The 17,778-nt window shown below is 37.7% G+C and overlaps 1 protein-coding gene across 2 annotated transcripts in view; it reads left to right on the top strand.

Annotated features, from left to right (window-relative positions):
• The window catches only part of LOC113495026 (polypyrimidine tract-binding protein 1), a 50,141-nt gene that overhangs the window by 21,145 nt on the left and 11,218 nt on the right, over positions 1-17,778 (top strand). Inside the window, exons 4-6 of one of the 2 annotated variants that reach the window (XM_026873591.1) lie at positions 1,244-1,363; positions 2,873-2,999; positions 10,503-10,561. In XM_026873591.1, the coding sequence (XP_026729392.1) occupies positions 1,244-1,363; positions 2,873-2,999; positions 10,503-10,561 (306 nt within the window). Of the gene's footprint in view, positions 1-1,228; positions 1,364-2,872; positions 3,000-10,502; positions 10,562-17,778 lie in introns of both variants that reach the window. The other variant, XM_026873590.1, reaches the window with a different exon arrangement.

The raw sequence follows: 17,778 nt of genomic DNA, 5'->3' as shown, positions 1-17,778 counted from the left end.
TATGAGACAAGAAGCTTCTACACTTTTTACTAGATAATGACAATTATGATTTAATACAAATGAAACAATGAAATAATTCAAACCTCAACCATATACATATATACCTTATTTCAAAAGTTTATTACGATTATATTCTTACTGTCCAGTTGGTATGGATATAGGTACAACCAATAGAAACACCTAATAGCGTAACAAAGACATATCAAAGAATATGTGGCGGAGAAAAAGAGGAGTGAGGGGGAACAAGTCAACGTGAATTTGTACCGGAGCCTTTGCCGTCGGCGGCAGGCTTACCATGACACGGTTAAAGCCTTATTTTTGTGTCTGGCCTGCCCGCTTGTCAGCCCATCGTCGCACAAAGCCATGTAAAAATATAGGATCAAAGTGTGCCGCACCCCTGCATACGATCGTAACGTGTAAACAACACGCTGTATTTCACTCGTATGTCATTACGTTTTTTATTCGTAACCTAACGTAGATCGTGTTGAAGGTTTTTCACGGGGATATTGCTTTTTTGAATAATGCAAGCTGCAATTGAAAAGTGGACGTTCGTTTGATGAATATCGTTTGTTAAGCTGAAAAAGTTGTGTGATAGTTTAACTGTTCATTTGTTTTAACAGTTTATATTTCCATGTTTCGTAATTTATGAGGTTTATGTATGAGTATTATCAAGCCCGCTAAGAGCTAAGTGTCGCGGTGACAATGCCGTCCGCCCCTATATAATGACGCAACAAAGTAACGAATTGTTCGCGGACGTTACAAAATAAGTTTATGGCGTCCCTTTGTTTGATGTGGTCAATGTTATCTGTTAGTCTTGGACACTCGAAGGTGGCTCACGCGTTCGTCAGATAACTCTCGTTTTCCGTATTACGTTTCATTGTTCGCCAAATTATGAGAGCCGAGGCCTGTTGTGTGTTTATTTTTTTCTACGTGACAATGTATGTTTTTACTTACTCAACTACGTTTGGGAGTTGTGTGTGAGTTGTTATGAGTTCGAACACTTCATTGAGGTTCGATGTCAATATAATTATGTAGGCATATTGTTTGTGTTGCCCAACCGGTTTTGTGTTAATTAAAATAAGTATACCCTTATAATTTTAATGTATGATATTTTTTTATTAATTACGTAGTTTTTTCAAGCTTTTGAACCATTTCCCCGTCCTCTATACACTAAGTTAGATATATACGTTAAAATACACGGCGGGGTACACTTACCTATTATTTATAGGTAATATTTTTGCAGTCGGCATCGGCGCAGGCGGCGCTTCAAGCAGCCCAAGCCATCTCCAACAGCGCTGGCGCCGCTCTCGTCGCCGGCGCAGGCGCAGCTCTGCAGCCCGCTAACGGGGGTACAGAGATACAGGTAAAAATAAGTTACTAATAGCCTATAAATGTTTAAAGTAATTTCTATTAACAAAGCCTTCCCCTAAGGTACGTTGAGGTCAGCTAGAAGACATAAACATCGTTATTTCATTAATAAATGCCCCCCAAATACTGCTCAGTGCTCAAGTGTGTTAGTTTTTTTTATGATTTTAACTAATACTTTTGAGGTGTATTAAGTAAATTAAATATTAATTGTAAATTAATCTATGCCTAAAACCCTAGAGTACGCAAAAACATCAGTTTCACAACCCACCTTATATGTAGTAATAGTATGTCTACTGTAGCCGACTTATATAGTATGAAATAGCGAAACTCCAATATAATTGTGAGCTTGTTTAGTAGAGCCGATTAGAAAGATGTTTAATATTAAACTCTCTTCACAAATTACGTTTGGGTATTCACCAGGGGTTCAAGACTGAGATCGAGTCTGTTGTGTGCATGCAGGTAGTGCTAAGACGATCGACAGATTGTCGCCCAGAGGGCATCAGAAACAAGATCCTAGTACTGCCGGTCAAACAAACTTTGTTAAGGCTCGGACACATCCAACAAAAAGATAAAATACATCAGACAACGACATTTCACATTCCTTTGTATAATTTCAATTAACTCAAATTCCCTCCCTCAAGGTATTTCAAAATTCACGTAATTCAACATAATATTTTATGAAATAAAATAAGCTAATTTCTCGCTTGTCGTAAACGAAATGTTTCTTTATTCTTTATTGTACACACAAATTACAAGAATGATACATTTAATTTGGAATCTCCGAAACAAAGGTGAGCTTAACTCACAATTGAGTTTTCTTGCAGTTAAACCTTGTGTAATTGTGTAAATGAGAGCATTATATGGATAACCTTAAAGACACGATAGTGATTTGTTTTTAAGGAGAGAATTAGAAGAATATGTCTAACAAATTTTATGATAAAGAAGTGTACTTAATTTGAAAGACAAATCTATTGGGGTTTATTCCTAGTCTGTGTACTTTTTACTGGCTTAATGCATTTATCTACTAGACTGTCCGTTAACTCAGTTGAAGATATACCCAGCGGACTCGTCGGACAAAGACACGTTTGACAATATCTCCTCGCCACAATGTGTCTCAACCTTTACAAATTCGTCGTATACGAACACAGTCGCAGTCCGTAGAGGGTTTAATTATTGATAAGCTTTTCTCATAAGCACAAATTAACGTTGTCTAACCAATTTCGAAGCATTATTATATTCTTCTTTCTCTAACCTCTTTTATAATTAAATTAAAATAAGTACTGCCAGACACATGAATGTGTGTTTATTTAGCGTTTTTCCTCGTGTTACCTTTATATTAATTGGTTGTTACTAACTAATTAACATAAGAATCTTCATATTTTATTTTCTTGTACTGATACAACATGCTTGTTCCTTTTGCTGAAATTAGAACTTTGGTCAGATCGTTTGACAGCCGTTTTGCTACAAATAATGGTCATTACTAACAGCAGGTTTTTGTCTACAGGGTGGTCCCAACACAGTCCTGCGCGTGATCATAGAACACATGCTGTACCCTATAGTGCTCGACGTACTCTACTCCATCTTCCAACGGTACGGAAAAGTGCTCAAGATTGTCACATTCACCAAAAACAGTAAGTTCATACATTTATATTAGATTCCTTGACATTCATCATAATATAGGTACGAGTATCTACCTATGTAACGAACGAACGCCGAGATGAATCTACAAAATAAAATTATGCATATGCATATTCGTAATGTTTGTGGAAGACAGTTACATCTTCAGAGACGAACGCAATTTTGATGGATGAGCTCTTGGAATGTCGGTAAACTCGTGTGTGGAACACCGAGGAAAAAGACGGAAAAGGGAGGGGCGAGGAAACATTACCACACGCCTCACGCACCCTCAAACAATACCTCCCGACCTCACACACACACCTCAGGAGGCTTCCGTTTGTTTTAGCACAATTTTCCACAAAATCCACCTAATTAATTATGCAACCGCTCTGTAATTTGCTATCAAATATATTGTTTAATAAGCCTTTTGTCACAATCGCTTTGTGTCTATAGCAACCCAGGATTACAGCGGCTAAAACAACTATTATTGGATCGAAACGAACGAGCTTTAAAATTAATTTCGGGCGGACGTGTTATAGTGATAGATTTGCGAAACATAACACAGGGCCGAAATCCAAGGGCGCAATCCGTTTAAAATTTAAATCGTACCCTCATGCATATCCTAAATAAATCCGGCACACAGGAGGCAGGTAGGTAGGTACATATTTGATAAGCTCCCCTGAGCCACGGGCAGCGTGCGGCGGTAGCGGGCGCCGACATTACAGTTCACTCTCCGCTAATTACACAGTACCTAGTCGAGAACCTCAAATCAACTTTATTTAAAAACCCCGCTGGGTAACGCGTCCGTACATCGAGCAAGACTCCAAATTACCTGCCGAAACTACATTTTCATCTATTTAAGAGCACCTTTCACTTAGCACGTACCTTTACAGTACATCACTATGTAAATCGTTGCCTCTATTTCCATTCTTTGAAACCAATGGTGTCTTGAAATCAAGGGTAGCATGAGGCATTTAGGAATAAGATTATATAATGATAGGTTTTTTAGGTTGGTCGGTCGCTTTAATATTTAACTCGTTTTTGTATTATTCTAGCCCCTATTTCTAAATCCTAGTAAGCTTTTGGCCATAGTGCCAATTTTGTGTTATCGTAGTAAAGTTATTGTAGAATACAGCTTTGATACTTTAGGCCGAAAATCCGTCTACATCCCTCCTCTTGTTATTCATAAAGACAATCGTAATATTTGTGGAAATCAAACAGAATTCTTAATGAAAAAAAAATGAGAAGCGGAAAAAATATATATCAAATGATATAAAATCCCCGAATTATCTCATGGAACATTGTAATTAAAATAATTGTGTACACACCAGTTTCAATAATCTCTTTGACGGAGGTTATATTTTACGATCTTCAATTATGAAATACCCTTGGAGATCCGATTACTGGAATTAATGATAGATGAATAATCATAGAGCAATGAAATCGTAAAGGAAAAATTGAGTAATTAATTTTTATCGGCCCCTTAATTAAGTCGATTCAGACACCGTTTTAGCGTCAATCGTTTTAATTTCGAATGTTATTAATATTTTGTTCGTAGGGTAAACATGACATTGTTTCAGTTTTTTTTATATTGTGGCTTATCTTTATCGTTTATTCTTGCTAAGCTAGCTTGAGTACATACTTCTATAGACAAGGTTCCGTGCGTTTTACGCAACAAACTAACCGCTCGGAGTCACATAAAAAGTCTTGTCAAAAAAAAAATGCCAATCCCATGCATTTGCAGTTATCTTTTTCTTACTAGGTTAATGCTATGTCGCATTGTCAAAACCCGCTATATCGAAAAATTCGCAAATATAAATGTCAAAACAATAATATACCTGTACCCAATACATATAATGTAAACAACAGTCGCATAAAAAGGCTATGAAACCCAAATCACAGCAATCTGCCATTACAGTTAATCGGTTTTGTTCCGACAAAATCTCAATACACGTAGGGTGATCACACGCGGCAGTAACGGGCAGTAAGCTGTTTAAACCACCTACTCCTAAACACTGTTTTAAGTTGTAGAAACGAGATGCCGCTCTACGACATGTATTGCGTACTCGTTTTCTCTGCTTCAGTAATCTTATGGTGAGAGGTTATAGTAGGCCCCCAGATGCGACTCATAACTTGTCGTTATCGTGACGTCACTGCTCTTAATGCAGCGTTTCCAATTTCCGAACGTCCACCAGTCTTCCACAGCGGCTGTTTGCTTTTTTACCACATTCATCATTGTCCAATTGTAAATGCTTTTGTCTCCGGACAATTTCCCAGCACCTATTCTGGTCGCGTTTGAATATTCATAACGGCACCTGACTGCGAACGTTTAACTCTTATATGTACCACCGCAGTAATATTGTAAACACCAAAGGAAATATTGCCTTCGAGGAAATGTATTTTATAGGTACACCATCCATTAAACAGAACGTATTTACAACGATATGCAAACATTTTTAAATTTAAATATTTTCTCATGAAAATTTCTGTGATTTGGTCATTTTAAAATGTACGCAAACTGAATAAATTTTTAAGAATGCATGTTTGAATGCCATTCATATCGATGATTTAATTTACGGTAATAAATACTTGCTTAATTGAACTGCTTACCAAACTGTAGAAGCTATTAAAACCGTTTCCAATACCTAGGCAGAAACCGAAGTAGGTTGCATATCCGAAACGTATAAATCCTTATTTCAATTATCCTGTCTCGTGGGGGAGCAAATAAACCACATAGCTATAACGCTCTCATTTTCGCTTTCAATAACGTACCCTCTGTGTGTCACGCACCTGCCTAAACCTATATAAAATTACCTATATCTTTTACCTATTACACGATTAACATAAAAGCTTCTTATTTATGTCGATGATGTACGTGCTTCCCACAATGCTTGCGTAAACGTTCCCCAGTACCTCAAGAGCAAACCTATTATGTTATGTGAACATACTCAATAGAATATCCTGAATTTATTATTGTATAAGTCATCGTTTGCGTAGATTAACATTGAATGGGTTGTCAGTCATCCTTATCACGGCGAGCACACGTGGCTTTCTCGACATCGGGAATTTAATATTCCGCATTTATTTACGAGTATATTTGCACATTTGCCGACGTCGTTTGGTAAAGCCGCAATTTTCTTATAACATTAATCGCATAGAAATTGTTACCAAATTTCGATTCATGTTGTTTCATGCGAGCTACTTTCATGAGTTCCGTCGAAGTTTGTCTGATGAATATTCTGTTATGTTTATATCGCTTTAATATTGAATGCGGCATAGAGAACGTTTATAATAGCGGTTCCGCTCTGTTGGCGCGTCGGCCACGGGCTGACGGGAGGTTACCATCAAACGCGTTCCTAATCCCGAAACAAATCTCAATGAAGAGCGCGCGGAGTCGCCGTAATCCTACAGCTCCCCCCCCCCCGGCCCTCCCGCCCCGAGCCCTTGCCCCGCAACCTTCCCCGATTGGCTTTATTAAGGTGTAGCAGACCGCTACAATTATTATGCGTCCCCTGTTTGCGGTAGGTGTCGTGTCTATGTCGTCGTTAGATTCCCTTAATTAAGGATTTGATTCGTCTACAGATATCATCTTTGCGGTGTCTTAGTTTTCGCTGTATGACTTGTAATCACAGCGAGCGAGCTTATTTACATACCGGTGAACAGCAGCGCGTCGCGACTAATGCGATGCGACTCCAAAGTGATTTTAAGAAAATACAAATTTGTTGCAAGTATGTTCTCGAAGTGTAAGTGCACCGATGCTAACGAGGTCGCTGTGTAAGTATTTAGTAATTTGCAAGTAGTATCTGAGTGTCGGAGCGAAGGTTAGTTGAAAAGGCGCGTAAATTGCGAACGAGGACGCATTCAGGCTTGACAGAGCTCGCTCATTTCAAGGGAGACGTCGAGATTTAAGATATCAAATTATACTGTAATCGGTCGGCCGGCGCACCGCCCTGCCCCGCCGCTTAATATTAACATAGCGGAAGCAACCTCTTTGCTACACAGCTACACAGCGAAATGCGGATTACGAAATTTTAATTTTACCACAACTCCCATCTTGTTTTTACGCAGACATTGACGTTTAAATATTCCATAAAGTAATTGCGCATTCGAGTTGAATTTTTAATGAAACATAATGAAGCGGCGCGTACGCTACGGATTGATTGAGATTTGAATTTCTTGCGCGCAGTCGGAGCCGCAAGCAACGTTATTGAATTAGCGCTTGAATATTTCAGCTTGGATAAATAAAACAGAGCAAAGGGGACAATTATTTTGGGAAACTTCCATTTTAATTATGGCCTAAACTGCATAAAACTTTATGTGTCAACAACAGCCTGTGAACGGTTATAATTTTAATTGATATTTATTATTCGCTAGCGTGTTTGAAAATTTGTTGTCCGTAATAAAATCTGAATAATGTTTAGTTAAATCCATTTTTTGTCGAGCATATTTCACTCCGCACTTGTGCATATAGTGTTTCATTAAATGAGAAATAATTGCAATGCAAATATTTCTATAAAACCTAATGATACAAAAAATATATACCCTCCAATACAATACATCTGCACCTTAGTAAAACAAGAAGATAATTGAAATTGTTCAATATATTTTCCAAATTCCATTTTCCTATTATCCCTCTGACAGTTACAAAGAAACCATGTTCTTGACTAATTAAGCCTTTATACTAAAAAAGAAGTCGCAAACAAGGAATAAATACCGATATCAAAACACATAAAATACGTTGCTTTAGGCTATGTTGTAATATTACCGTGTTTCGACATTACGCAGAAAATAATATATTTGGCAGGGGAATAAGCAAAATCTTGTGTTGTCTTGTGTGGTATCATATTTTCTCCTCCTGACAACTGACAAAGTCCAAAATTTTGCAATATACGGACCAAAATATTTAATTACTAACTGTTGCTCGCGACTTCGTCCCCGTGGGTAGAAGATATAAGTTATGATTTATACCTGCCCTGTTTTTTTCACATTTTCCATTGTATCTTAGCTCCTATTAATCGCAGCGTGATGGCTTATAGCCTAAAGCCTTCCTCGATGAATGGTCTATTCAACACAAAAATAATTTTTCAATTTGGACCAGTAGTTCCTGAGATTAGCGCGTTCAAACAAACAAACAAACTCTTCAGCTTTATATATTAGTATAGATTGTATTTAATTGTGAGTGTGTACCTATTTACAAAATTGAAAAATATCTACCTTTCCTTAACTTCGTGCACTTCATCAGCCTAAGCTTATAAGCGTCCCATTTTCCAAAACCCGTCTAATAATCTTATGGAAGTTCTTGTATGGGAGAAAGAGACTTGATAACCAATATTACTATTACAGATGCATGTTACTCGTGACTCGTAGCAGAAAGCTAAGCGCTTTAGAGCTAAAACTTTCATTTCAGCGACCTCCTTCAAGAGGATCAGCTTTTCGTAGTCTAATAAAAAACCGTAATACGAATATAAAATGAAAACATTTTTCAGCGAAACTAAATAAAACTGCAGTACACTTTACCTTTGTTTTCATGAACTCGGTGCATAGTAACTAACTATTATATTCAAGTGGCCGTCTTCATTGTCCCCATAAAAAGTCCTTTTGCTTATTCACGATGTAATTACATAAAAATTCCAATTTGCGGTAAGCCTTTTATGCATTCCATTTTAACGTTCCCAAATGGCTGGCCCAAAGAAAATATGGGGCCTTAAAGAGCATTTAACTATGTATGAAGGAGACAGCACGTTACTTTTAATTTACGTCGACGTTTTGTACCTTGAGTGGTTCTACATTCTATATTTTATAGGTGTAGGAAATTGTTAGGGTACAGGTGATTTTGTTGATAAAAACTTGTTTATAAGCTCGTACTTTATACAATATAATCTGTTGTTTATCATAATGTTTCGTGGTCGTTTGTCGAGTACTAAGTTTTTGCAATCCTTATGGAGTTGGAGCCAGGTATTCGCAGGTGGCCGTAATACCCGTCTGGATGGTAATCCATGGCGCTTACGACACCCACGGGGACAGTAGAGTTGGCCTATTTACAACACGAGGAAAGCGGTTAATCTGTATTATTCAAATAGTTGAATAAGCGTATTCTCTTAATTTAACCCTTGTCGTTTAGTTAAAACTTTTGTTCAACAAAACATTTGGCAGGTATCAAGTTTATTTTGTCATTTAACCATATTTTGACTCTTTAGGTCGTAAACAGCTTCGTGGAAGGTATAAGCAAATAGTATTTATTAAATGAAAGTTAACAAAAACAAAACAGGCTTCCCAAACACGTTTAAATCGTAGAGTACTCATTTTATTAGTACAACTTAACCTTCATTAACACAGAGTATTATGTGTTTGCGGTATTGTACCACAAAGTAAGCAACCCTTGTATAATATAATGATATAATATTCTCAACAGTGCCTTACTGAACGTCTGTGTCACAGCGTCTAATGGTAGGTAATGTGACCAACGCAGGTGCTACCTACCCCAACGATGTTTCCTAAAAATGTGAATTTATGTTCTCACCCAGCGGACGGCAATGATCGCCCGGCTCATGCCTTAAATTAGGGGGTTTAACGCTTATCCTCTCGCAGTAAATAAACTCCGCCAACTATATTACTTGTGGGACCATTCCAGTTGATACGCTCGCCCTGCCTTCTTTGCCACGCTTGTTTTGATCATTAACGTTTTTTTTGCTATTGACCGTCTGCGCTTTCCGCGAAATACTTGTAAACGTGTAACAAGGTGCTGTTCACAATGATCTCGGGATATAGCTCGTCTGCACGCGACCGCATCAAACTTTCAGCAAGTGGTTGAGCGAGTCGAGTAGTACGTGACAGATGCAATAAATTCTTACTTTTCGTGGTTATGGCCTAACATAGGCGTGAAACTTGCTTTGTTGAATATTCGCTTAAGTGTTGTACATGATAAAGTGGCTGCGATGCACCTGCTGCTGTGTCGCGACGAGTTTGAGGATCGTCCCACGTTGGGCGCCAATTTCACCTTGTTTGAACGTTCTTATGAACAAGATATTGCCTGTCAGAAATTCCGTGAGATATTCAACACTTGAGTACTTTGGAGAAAATTGTTTTACTACCATGAAACTTGTTATATTCGGTAAAGCTGATAGTTAATAATCTGATGTGTTTTAAGACGTAATTGTAAGCGAATATGCGTTGTTTATCAAAATTAAACATCTGAGAAGTATATTTTGTAATTATTTCTGAGGCATACATAAAAGTAATGATAATTTTACGAGTTGTATCGCAGTATAAACTATAAAAATTAAATGAAATAGGCTATTTACAATAAAAGTATTATAACACAAACTAGAATACTTAAACTACCCACCTGCCTATACAACTGTAAAATATATTAACGACCACCATACTTTTAATTAACGATCTAAAAATGAGTAAACCTGTATTTTGTTTTCGTTAAATAAAGATCAACAAGCTTTGTCGAGTTTCTGTTTCAACTCCAGTCTTCATTAGTCCTAATCCGAAGTCTATTTTGTTTACAGATTCATTCCAAGCCCTCATTCAGTATCCAGACACGGTATCGGCGCAAACAGCAAAAACGGTAAGTAAAACACTTCTTTGTTTTTATTTAACTGTTTGTAAAGTAAAGCCATAAAACTAAGTTCCTATTGCCGCACGTTTCATTCACTTTAATGACTCTCTTAGAAACTATTAAGAAATGAAGTGACTCGTCTTTATTACTCTCCAACTACGAACATAACACTTCGACAGAATAAGCTAAATATTACGTGAATACGACAGTAGACAAAACCTCGACAACACAAACGCATTCGCCATGTAAATACAAAACAACTCCGAACAAACCAAAAAAGTTGTCAGAAATCTATTCAGTCTATTTGGAGTGCGAACGCCCTCAAAACATTAAAGTTCCGTGTACGTTCGCAGCTTACCTACAACAAAGCTTTAGCAACAACAGAACGTTTATGTGCATTTAATAACAATAATATCGAGAAACAACATGGCAACCGCGAGCCCACGACAATAGTCGGCGCCCGACTCGCCGAGTGGGACATCATTTTTCTCGGCTCAACTTTTCCCATTCGCTATTCATTTGCGTTAGAAGTTGGGCGTACTGCCGCCTACTGCAGCGACTGTTTTAACTTTATTTCTGATGCAGCGTTCAGGGCAAATTAAATTTCGTTTTGCGGCTTCCGCAAACTCGCTTTACGAGTATAATTATCGAGTTTTTGTTTTTTTTCGTTGCCATACGGTTATGAATCGCTGAACGTAACTTTGTTTCCGACCGATGGTGACTGAGAGTTTCGCTTTTTTGATTTTTATTGTTCGAACGCGGTGATATGTATGAAAGTTTCTTTGTCATGTTCGAAGTTTAACATTTATGCGGAACGATCTGTAACCTTGTAATAACATTACAAAAGACAATTTCGACATGCTCGTTACTCTATTCATTCGCCGAATTTGTCTGTAATACCTTGCGGCGTGGGTACAATTCGCTAATGAATTCTACAATAGCGAGTCGACTATCCGTCCTAATTAGTCGCTCTTTACGCCCAATTCCTGTGGAGCTTAATACGATTGGTACAAGCAGGGAACTCAAAGAGCGTTGCATTTGAAAGGTACAGGTATATATTTAAGAGTATTCGTCGCTCTGAGCTTATGACTTAACGTACAAATTAATGTCGGGAACGGGGAAACCCCTCGTGAAATTGAGATATCACCGTCAGAGCAGAGTGGTGAAAACTTAGCAACGCTAAGTCCCATCAACTGTGTCATGATTGGAGTCGCGCAGTGCGCTGTTGCCGACTACTGCAGCCGGATCAAATGCGGCTTTATTTTTAGCTGTAATAACCGCGGATTTGTTCAAATTAAGGTCACAAATAAAATTACTGCAGAGTGTAAACCGGAGCACAATGTGTCGGGGTTTGATCCCCTTGTTGGACAAGCATTTGTGTGATCCAAAAGAGCTCATTCTTTGTCTAGATGTAACTTGAATATCTGTGAAACCTCACACGACACAAGGAAGAAATAAGTTAGCCCTAGATTCTTAAAAAAAAAAATATTATTAAACTACCAAAAAACCAACAAATAATAAAACGAAATGGCATCTTAACAAGTAATCGAAACAGAACAGCATACTTTAATCTTACTGACAGAGCAATAACATTGGTTTAGTTGGTACTTTAGTTCTGTAAGAGTGGTCGCCACGGCAATAAGTCTGCTCTCGTTAACGTATCTGAGATCGTAACTCCGGTACACCGTAACTCGAGCTAACGAGCATACAATGTCGGGCCCTACGTCTATTTTTATTGCCCCCCTGTTTATTGCAATGCTACATGCAATCGGCATGTTCTTCTTAATCATTGTTTATTTTATTGAGGATGTAATTTTTGGTTTCCATTTGCTGAATGGCCGTTTTGTGTTGAGATTATGGGGTCGTTATTTTTTTTTGGATTTAATTGGTTTTAATTTTCCTTTTGCTATAATAAAGTTATAGCTAAAGTCATTATATTTTGCATTTAATGTATTAGTAAATAAATCCAGAATCTTTTTATTTTAAGCATAATTTCTAAAGTAAAAAAAAACACTCCAAAAATAAAATATTCTGAAACAGCTGTGTCTGAATTGGACCACTTAGTTTCCAAACCCTTAATTAAACTTGAACATAATCCTGTGCAAACAAGCAGACACTTGTAGTACACATCGTTTACAAGCGGCCGGACCGTGTAGGCAGTCGTTTCGGTCTTGGTATTTTCTCGGAATGGAATTAAAACGTCCCGCGAGGTAAGTGGCAGCGCAAGTAAGAGTACAAAGTGAAGTGAAGCCGGATAGTGCTCCAGCCACAAAGGGCACAGTCAGATGTTAGGAGCTCTGAAATCCCTCGATCCCGCCTCTATGATCCTTGACATAAATCTCTAACCTCGCCATCAAATCTTTTCAGAAGGCGGCTTATGCGCCCAGACACGAAATGTACGCTTTTAATGCGCTCGAATACGTGTACTTACATATAATGTACGAGCTCTGTACATGTACCGTGCTTTGGGCAACCGAGCTTGTTAGTATGCGATGTTACATGCGACAAACTAAAGGATGGAAAATATGGCGATTTGAATAAATACGTCAGGATTTATACATTTTTGTAGAAAACAAAAATATTTTTTTAAATACTGAAAGCAGATACAATTGTTCAAAGTTTTTTTCAATAATTATTCACCAAGTAAAACATAAAAAAACCATTGATTTTTTTCAAGATTAGCCTCCAAACTTTCTATCACTAACTTTTCAAAATTATAAAGCCGAAAATACGTTTACAAGACTTCTATAGTCAAGAATCAAGACATTCGACTTCAAAATAAAACAAATGACAGTCCACGAATACCGGTAACTATTCAGACAGCCATTAGTATTAGTTGTATCGTACCGTTAATCAGTAACTGGTCGGTCCATCAGTAAGTTATGATTGATAACAGTGTGATTCATGGCGGCCTGCAGCTCTCCTCATCCATAACAGCCGACGTCACAAACAATACGTATTAACAGTTCAAGCCGCGTCCTGAACAGCTTCCCTATCTACCGTTTATATCGAACACAATTTTTCACCACACACCTCTGTGAATATAGGTATACTATTTGGTTGTTGTATGCTGTATAATTCTTTTAAAAGAGTTTAGACAATATGATATCTGCCTCTTTCGATATTATGTACTATCTGTCATGTTTGAAAACGCTTCTATTTTTTTTAGAACAAACATTTTATCTTGGTACGTTTACGCAATGCCAAGCTCCCTCTTAAATCATAAAAAATCGTTTCCAATATCATAAATAATTGTCAAATACATTCAGCGCAGTTTATCTGTATGAATTATCGTCATAAAAAAGTAATATGTGTCAGTAACAGCAGTCCGTATTTTTCATATACGTAAACGAGGTAAACTTGACAAGACTTCGTCTCCAAGGTTCAATAAGGCGAAATCTGAGATACCGTTTATGGACTCAAGGTGCGGGCTTTGTTTACATTTTAAAATTGCACTTTGCACTGCGGCAACGTCTAACCGGTGTCTTTGTGTCAACACTGGGACGTGTTCAAACAATGTAACCGTCAAAAATGTTATATCTTCGCCCTGAGCGAGTCTGTAATACTTGCGCCGAACGGTTGGCGTCTCGCGCGATCTACTGCACTAAAAATATCTTCTCAAAGAGATCAATGGCATGTCACAAGAAAATTATATTCCTTTTCTCTTGGATCTTTACTTTATTTGAAAGCTATTGACATCCACAAGATACATTGTATCAAAGTTTATAACTACCTAAAGAAGACTCGTTTGTGCCGGGAGCGACGGTCAAACTTCATAGAAATTTCAAACAAACAGTGCGGCGGCACCTGCACCGGGGTCCAAGTCCCGTTTAAAATTGCACGTGCCATCGCCCGACACCACCCATGTTTGGGCACCTGCAGGCTGTGTCAACACCGCTTGAACTGCACTCTGCATCACCTAGTTACGTGTCAAACATTGTTTAGCAGTTGTTTTGTTAGTGTTCTGCGGTCGGTTAGCTTGCCGTAATCAAGAGGCTGACAATCAAACATTCTCGACCAGTTTAAAACTTTGCCCCATAATTTACTGGTCGTGATTCCGTAGCCGGCTGTATTACACGCTCATTCTACATTTAACATTGGCAAAACAATGCTATTATGTTTCAGGAACAATATATTGTTCATGGACAAAACCGATTCAGACCTTACCCCCCGGTAAAAGTGGCAGACTTCATTATTCATGATGTCACAATGTACATACATTTAACACCAATTTAGTTTCGTTTCCAAAGCAAACTGGAACGGTGTGTTAAGTGGGCGCGGTTGTTGAGCTATCGTCACTCGATTTTCGTTCGTCACTATCAGTCAGCCACAATTAGGGGTAACCGCGAGTATTAATTACATTGTCTAATGGAGCGAACGCGGTTTGTTCAGTGACGCGTCCCCGAATGTGTACCTACGTACCGTAATTAGGTTAGAGCCACTATCAAAACTTAATTTATTATTTCCCCTTTTACTAAAGTCCGCTTTTCACAGCAAATTTTGCAGAAAATTCGCATAAGTGTATCCGGAGGGTAGTTTGATATTGCTTGATAATATTTCGTCATTTTCCTGTAGAAAACAACGAGGGTCATAAATTGTTTGTTGACGAATGCAATTTTTGACGTGGAATTAAAATGGTTTTAATTGATTCCAACAAACCAAAAAGAAATTACTCAAAGTGCCATTCGTCACAGAGCAATCTCATTTTGTGACGATTTAAATTTTTAAATGCTTTTCCAATAGCAAAAAGCGAAGTGATTAAAATGAGCAGTTTCCACTCGTTGTGTTTGTTGGTTTATTTTTATTAATAGTTAAAAGCTTGGTGTTGGTGTACGTTTTTAGTTCGCCACCGGCGGCCGCCTCCGCCGCCGCCTGATAAGTGATCCTTTATCCGGAGCTAATCGAGCGAATGTTTACCCGTCCAATACAACATTGTTTAGTAAATCAATTGAACTACTCTAAATTAAAACGTTAACTCTTAACTCCTTACTTTTCTTCGGCAAAACGAATTAAATACAATTTATTCAAAACTGTCAGTTGATAAAAAAACGCTGCGCCTGAAATGTTTTCATTACAATTTCTCTGACGTCATCTGCGGACAAAAACCAAATGCATTCCGGCGCTAGCGTAATCCTTGCACCGGCAACAGAAGCACTCTGAGCTATGTGGGCTCTTATAAATATTAAACGCGGCGAGCTCGGGACCCCAACAAAAACGTTTATCTGGTCTCCGTGGAAAAACCGCCAGAATTAGCAACGGGGGGGTGGATTAAGGCGGACCGCATTTAATCCTTCACTAAGAAGGCTTTGCTTAAACGAGTTCTAACGAGCTAAAGATAAAACAATTACCGGGGACGTGATTAAGAGATACGGAGGACACTTGTTACGTCTTACTGTGACACCGCGGCTCGCAGCGGGCGCGACGCATCCAACGCAGCGATCCACCGCGACACTCACCAACTCCAAACTTTACTTCCCACTTTCCGAACACAAGTTAAAAATTCTAATTTATTATCAGTGTTTGTCGAATCCAATAAATCGACTGAGCGGAAATTCGTTCACCCTATTACGCAGTAAAAGATTCCAATATAAAATCGGGCGTGACGTTTGTCGTTTTATCACCTTGTCACTCTTCCTAATATTTTTTTCACCTCAATTACGATTCCCTCCTCGAGCGCAAATAACCATTTCAGAAGATTAAAATGAAATTCTCGAGAATATTGATACTAAGAGCAGAGAAGAGCAGACAGGGTGGATGTTATAAAACTTCATACCCGGACTTTTACAATGGCCAAGTATATAAATTACTTCAATCAATCAGAACAACTTTGTACGCTATTGTACTTCAAACTAATGACTATAATGAAAATATAACTCTCGGAGGGAGTCAACTTACAGTCAAACAAGATTAGATAGCGGAACTTACCGGGAAAATCAGGAAATTAATTTTCGTATAAATGATGTCAGAATCCTTTAGTTAAATCAGAAAGTTACGTATAAACCTTCTTTGATGTCTTGTTTATGCGGTAATCTTAACTCATTTCACAATCTAAAAAAGAAAATACATTCAGGTAATTTAGTGACGGTTCTACTAAAATACTTTCTTAGATCTTTTACTTTAAATTACACAATCTGTTCTAGGTAACATTGAGATTTTTAGATTAAAATAAGTCTTCTTAAAGTAACGACCGAGTTAAATTCAAAAGTGCCTCCGAAAAAGCTTATAAAAAGTAAGAAATTAATCTGCAATTCAAAGTCCTTCTTGCCCTCTTATACATTTTTTTCTTTATTCCTTTCTTTGGCAAGTCCACGACAAACGTTCAGCTCAGTCGAGATACCTTCATTAAAGGTTAATTGTGAATATAACAGTTTATTTTCACTTATCTCTCCGACTTTTTCGTTGATTAAATGTTATATGTGATTGCGTATCCCAGACGGTATAAGTATAGGCAATAAGGATTTTTCTTCGTTTGTTTTGGTGAATTGTAATACGGTATTACGCTAAGATCAGATACAGTAAAACAGGGACTTTTGACCGCTTTAAGTTTGGCATTCAATTCTATTTGGTAAATAGAATCTTGTTTATATTTTAAATGGCGTCTGATAATACGATCAGATGATTATCTAATTACACAGATTAAGGTCTATCAGGTTTAATAAAAACCATAACATCCAGACCAAAACAACAACCTGACCGTAACGTACCTGTTTTCATAATATTAAACCTGGACATTGCTCTCCGATGTTTGTTTTTATTTTAACATTATCCCATCATTTCCTCCCGTAATATATGCAAATTGCTGAAAATGAAACAATATTGGAATCACAAATTATGTTCTCATTTGACTTTTAAAATTTCACTCAACGATGTCTATGTATTAAATGGGATGTATATTAGAATTGTAAATTAATTACTCGTTTCGTTCTCTTACGCCTCCCGCGTGCATTTGGCATTCAAAATCGAATTCGGGCCCGCGAGGCTCTACAAAACTAATTACGTATCGAAGCTATCTTCTTCCACGCTTTCTTACGTGCCTTTCGCATTTCCATATAAGTTGAGCTTTAAACGAGCCAATCTATTCACGTCTACACATCAGGGGGTCGCATTTGCATATAGAACAGAAATTTATTAAATCTACAGCCAATATCCCACGTTCCGACATCGAACTTTTGCTTCTTCAACGACTACTCTGATATTTTTATTGCATTTTAAAAGAGTTATTATGA

The sequence above is a fragment of the Trichoplusia ni genome, chromosome 6 (assembly GCF_003590095.1).
Source record: "Trichoplusia ni isolate ovarian cell line Hi5 chromosome 6, tn1, whole genome shotgun sequence".
NCBI classification, from domain to species: domain Eukaryota; kingdom Metazoa; phylum Arthropoda; class Insecta; order Lepidoptera; family Noctuidae; genus Trichoplusia; species Trichoplusia ni.
This window is presented reverse-complemented; position numbering and strand designations above follow the sequence as displayed.